The following is a 5843-nucleotide window of genomic DNA, read 5'->3' on the forward strand; positions in this document are numbered from 1 at the left end:
GATATTTCACTGTGTACAAACAATAGCTCTTGGCTGATAAACGGACACAAGTTTTAAGGGTGTTTGTATTGTCATGAGATTATGTTTTGCAGAATCACAGGTCTCCATCAAATGAGCAGGGATTTTCTGGCTGCAGGTGAAAGGACTGTAAAAAAGATTTGTTAGATGTTATTTGCTAATATCTAATAGAGTGATTTTGTTCTAGATCACTACTTTCTAGTCTTGATAAAAACAGTGTAATCTTCTACGTCCCTAAGAAAGCTTCTCTCTATGTTGGCAAGGAAATGATAGAAGAATGTAATTAAGCAAAGATGACCCTAAAGTGAAATGTGGATTCTTTACAATATACAATGTCCTTCCCACCAGCCACATGTGTTTGTCAGATGTTTACAGAATCTTCATTAACTAAGAGCTTTGCTAGATAACAGAAGCTGAAGCATGGCATCAATGACTCTGATAAGGGCAAGTGTACGACCAATCTGCTTGACAACTGACAAGAGGCTGGGGTTTGAAGCAGACTGCGAAAAGAGCACAAGAAAGTGATTTGCAAAGGGCATTCCAGTTGCTTGCCTTACATCTTCTTTCCTCTCTCTGTAATGAAACAAGACTGTTAATATCAGCTAAAATACCCTGGTCCTCTTGTCTCTCCACCAGAAAGTAAATATAGAAGAAATGCATTGTTTTGGAGTATTAGCTGCACTGTCTGTTTTTAACATCATTGCTTGTTTGACAAGAGGCAAGCCTTTGGAAGACTGGGAAAAGTTATCAGCTATGGGAAAGTCTGATGCACACTTTCATGATCCTGGGGAAGTAGAAGATGAGACCCATTTTGACTTTAAATCTTTCCTGGAGAATATGAAGACGGATTTACAAAGGAGTTTGAATTTGTCAAGAGTCCCCTCGCAAGTGAAGACCAAAGAAGAACCACCACAGTTCATGATTGATTTATACAACAGATATGCTGCAGACAAGTCCTCCATCCCTGCATCCAATATTGTAAGGAGCTTCAGTACTGAAGGTAGGAGAAGTCCTAAATATGTGGACTAGACTTTTTAAAGAAGTACGTGGACAGTAGATACTCAGATTCTTTTGAAATTCAGAAGAAACTGAGTGCCTGACTTCCACAGAGTCCTTAGAAAGGAAACATTAAAATTTTGGATTGTATTCTTGCTCTGTAGTTTCTTTCAATCTTTAAAAAATGCAATTACCTTTAGCTTTCTTCTTTTATATTTTCACTGTACAATATTCTCATCTCAAACACTTCAAGTGAGATGATGCACTATATAACAGTTTACATGAATCGTGTTTCTCAACCCTAGATATTTGGAACTGAGTTTTTATATTAGAATGCAGAGACATCAATGCTAGAGAGCTCTTCTTTCAGGTGGGCTCTGTGCGTATTTAAAAACTATTGAGAAATATGTCTCTGGATCCAAGCAAGGCACAGCAGTGCTCCTCCAAAATTCTGAATTAGACAGAAGGATTTGTATGAAAATGGGTAGTCATGCTAGTCTCAAAATGTTCAAGATCCCGTCTGTGTAACATTAAATAGACTTGTAAAAGCTCCACCAAAAGAAGCAGTAAAAAAGTTGCAAACAAATGCAATCCTTCTGATAAAAATTATACAGGGAGAACTGAAGTTTCTGTTTATATGAAAAATAGACATACACAGGTAACAGCACTATGGAGAACTCCTAATTCCCAAATTAGTGGCCCTAGTCCTGAAATGGAAAGAAAGCTTAACAGCATGACCTAGATTATAGTTTCCATATCTCACTCTCCTCTCTGACTGCTTTAGTGGGTAAATGCTCTGCAGAAGTGGCAGCAATAGCCAAATAAAATTGCTCTAACATCCAATCATGATTAAACAGCCAGTTTACACTATGCATTAAATAGACATCAGTGATGACTTCTAAACACTGCTAATCTGATCTTCCTGACAAATATCTGCCCCTCCCCAGGCAGAGTTGCTGGTACTGCACATAGATTTGCAGACAAACATATGAACAAACCCATACAAGTTCAGTGAGTCCGGTGTGGAACAGGCTGGGACCTGGGCTTGACAGGCTGTTTATCATCAAGTCCCAATTCAGATAGACCCCAAAGCTTCAGTTCAGGATCTCCAAAAACTTTTCTATTACCTTAAATGCCCAGTAATCCAAGTTGCTTTCAAAGTCATCTATAGACAACAACAAAAGCCTCAGCACAGGTAGTTCTTAAAGACACTTAAATATGAATATAAGAGCAGTTCATCCGACTGCATGATAAGTATGAAATTCGTAGGGGTTTTGAGGAGTTCTTTGTGTAAAAATATCTTTAGCAAATTGCTAAATCTGAAAACTGTGCACATGCCTTATTTATATACTTAATACTGAGCAACATCATCCACAGTTTGTTTCAGGCAGCCTCTTTATGCTTCATACACTCACCTGGCTATGCAATCTTGGTGAAATGCTACCAACACCAGGGACCTCCATTTCCCCTTTCACTCTTTGCCCTTGAAACTTGGTCAGAAGACAGTATTTCTTTTTTTTAATGCTGTGTAGCCATGCTCTTATTTTATCCCCAAAATACATCCTGAGTCTTTTAAAATCAAGTTACTTGGGCAGTCAGAAGCACTGTAACCACATGTTTTAATTTCCTATTGCAGATGTTGTTTCTTTAGATTCACGAGAAGAAAATTCATTTCAGAAACACATTTTATTCTTCAACATCTCTATTCCACAATATGAGGAAATCACCAGAGCTGAACTGAGAATTTATATCTCCTGCCACAGAGAAGCTGAGTCTCTCTCTAGGCTGGAAGGCATCATGGTCATTTATGATGTTCTAGATGATGGACACTGGGAAAACCCAGAAAGTACCAAATCTTTCCTTGTCTCCCACAATATCCAGAAGTGTGGTTGGGAGATGTTTGAAGTGTCCAGCGCTGTGAAAAGATGGGTCAGAGCAGACAAACTGAAGACCAAAAACAAGCTAGAGGTTGTTATAGAGAGCAAAGCTCTGGGTGGTTTCACTTGTGGGAAGCTGGATATCAGTGTTGCCCCTGATGCTAAAAATCTGCCCCTGTTAATGGTGTTCTCCAATGACCGCAGCAATGGGACAAAAGAGACCAAAGTGGAGCTCCGGGAGATGATTGTTCATGAACAAGAAAGTGTGCTAAAGAAGCTAGGAAAGAACAACACTTCATCTGAAGAGGAAGAACAGGGAGAGGAAAAGGCCATCACTGGGCCCCACCAGCATTCCTCCAGAAGCAAGAGAAGCACTGGGGCCAACCACTGCCGGAGAACTTCCCTCCATGTGAACTTTGAAGAGATTGGCTGGGATTCCTGGATCATCGCACCAAAAGATTATGAGGCTTTTGAGTGTAAAGGAGGTTGCTTCTTCCCTCTGACAGATAACGTTACCCCAACAAAACATGCTATTGTCCAAACTCTGGTGCATCTCCAAAACCCAAAGAAAGCCTCCAAGGCCTGTTGTGTTCCAACCAAACTGGATTCAATCTCCATTCTTTATAAGGATGATGCTGGTGTGCCTACTTTGATATATAACTATGAAGGGATGAAAGTGGCAGAATGTGGCTGCAGGTAGCATACAAGGCAGAATCTCTAAGAATAAGAATACCCCCTTTTTCTGCTCTGTGTAAATCTGTACAATAGTGATGCAAATGAAAACCCTTGCAAACAAGATTTGAAGCAGGGTATGGGGCTGGTTGTTGGTTTTGCTGCTTGTTTTAAAGGAAAACTGTCATTTAAAGAATGACAATCATTGTAAATAGCCAGCATTATATATCATGGCAAAGTGAATTTTGGATTAAAACATTGAGAGATTGAATGAACTATGCATTATTTGCCAACAGTGATACAATTTGAATACCTTATTTCAACCTTTTTGTTTAATCAATTCTGTTTAGGTCACAAAAAAGGATTTTCAATGGAGATTTAGGATGTCCAGCAAATGTTTAACAGCTATTGAAATCTAATTCTCTCAGCCAACTCTGACATTTTCAACTTCTGTAAAACTCTGTAAATGGAATGTGGTCTGCATGATAAAGTCAGGAGTCTAAATCCAGGAAGCCTTTTCTCATATCAATAATCTCAGAGGCTTTTACAGGCAAATTATTTGCTCCTGCAAGTGAAGATTTCAAGTATTCAAAACAGAAGAGACTCTCAGTCTTACTTCATTCCCAAGTTTCCTTCTCTGGGTAGCAGGTGCCTTAGTTTCAGCTTTCTTATCCTCAATGTCCCTATTTTTAACCCTTTATGGCACATACTTGAATGATAAGAAGTGCAGCCTTCCGCTTCTAAGACACTGTTTCCTAGGAGGAACAGCAGCCCTTATCTCTGCACAAAGATAAGGAACCACTTTGACCTACTGCATATTCTTAGTATTTCTTTGCAAGAACATGCAGTCAAATGACGTTCATCCTTAGAAGCTGTATCCTAAGAGCAGTGGGGGTTGGCAGAGCTCAGCACTTTTGAAAAGTCCAGGCTACTTATTTGGAGGTCTAAATACATTGTTTGGAGTCTGACATAAGGTTCTGGGGTTTTTTTTTATTTCTTCTTGGGAGAAACTCCATTTTATACACAAAATTTTTTCACTCCTTAGAAGACATGGAAAATCAGAAAACTTTCATCTGTTTTCTATGAGGCTTACACTGCTGTATGAGAAATATACTATTATACAATATTTCTCCTGACCAGTTGCATTTTCACTAGACAAGGGCCCCATCTTTCCTGCAATTAATGTAAACTTCCTTTGATGCTAATGAAGGTTTTGCCTGTAAAAGAACAAAGTGTCTACTGTTGGTTGCAGGTGACAGGTTTAAGTGCTGTACAATGCCACCAATGGTCCAGCTCACTTGTACTCCTTCACATGCACACACACACACACACACACACACACACAGAGTTCTCTCTCTATCACAGAACACTTTTGAACCAAACCCACAACAAGCTACACATCCATTCAAAATGGTGAAGAATATTGATGAGGCAAAAATCTAAACAGTACTTTAATGTATGGAAGCAACAGGATATAAATCAATACATATGTTTTAAATTAGGACAGCATGTGGGCAAGACGAATTCATTTGGCATGAACAGGTCAGCTTGAAACCTAATACACAGTTTATTTACTATTGTTAACTTAATACAGAGCAAACAGCAGGTGAGTGTGAGCAGGGCAGTTGTAATTCCATCAAGAACTGCTGGCTACATCACAAACCATGAGCACAAAGCACGATTCACCAGAATCCTTTAACTGATTTATAGGTTTTTTCTTTGGAACTGGTCTGCAATTGGATCACAGCTGAGATCTGGGTCCATGCAAATTCCATCCATCCATAGCTGCAGGTCATTAACCTCTTCAACTTTTCATGGAAGTAATCATTTTACCACTCCCCACTGGTTTCTGTCATCTTACAGTCATAGTTATGTCCTCCTCCAGTCAGGACCTCCTATATTCTCTCCCTGTTTTGTTCATGTCTCTTAAGCTCCTGACATTTTGCTCCTGACAACTTCTCTTAATCAAGTGACAGAAACCACCAAATAAACACTTGATGTGATCACATTAGAAACATTAGATCACTTTAGAAACATTAGATCATATCGACCTCTGTGTCAAGGTAATTGTAGCTGTGTGCCCTTCAGTCATCTAAACACAAAGTCCTAGTTATATTCTGACTTCACTGAATATAGGACTTTGTCCATAATTACAGGAAAAAATGGGGAAAGGGAAAGACCAGTTCCCACACCCTCATAGAGAGAAATTCTCAAGAATCTTTTTTTTCCCACATTCTGAAGTCAAATATTGATTTTTATTGCCCAAGCTCATTTGGAGTG

At 39.1% G+C, this 5843-nt stretch overlaps 1 protein-coding gene across 1 annotated transcript; it reads left to right on the top strand.

The window, feature by feature from the left end:
• Positions 1–4814, top strand: GDF2 (growth differentiation factor 2). The gene is made up of 2 exons (XM_050305603.1): positions 1–1018; positions 2651–4814. The coding sequence occupies exons 1-2, from the start codon at positions 673–675 to the stop codon at positions 3589–3591; spliced, it is 1287 nt and encodes a 428-aa protein (XP_050161560.1). The 5' UTR covers positions 1–672; the 3' UTR covers positions 3592–4814.
• The last annotated feature ends 1029 nt before the right edge of the window (positions 4815–5843 follow it).

Source organism: Myiozetetes cayanensis, unplaced genomic scaffold (assembly GCF_022539395.1).
Source record: "Myiozetetes cayanensis isolate MyiCay16 unplaced genomic scaffold, myiCay2020 scf10, whole genome shotgun sequence".
In the NCBI taxonomy this organism is placed as follows: Eukaryota; Metazoa; Chordata; class Aves; order Passeriformes; family Tyrannidae; genus Myiozetetes; species Myiozetetes cayanensis.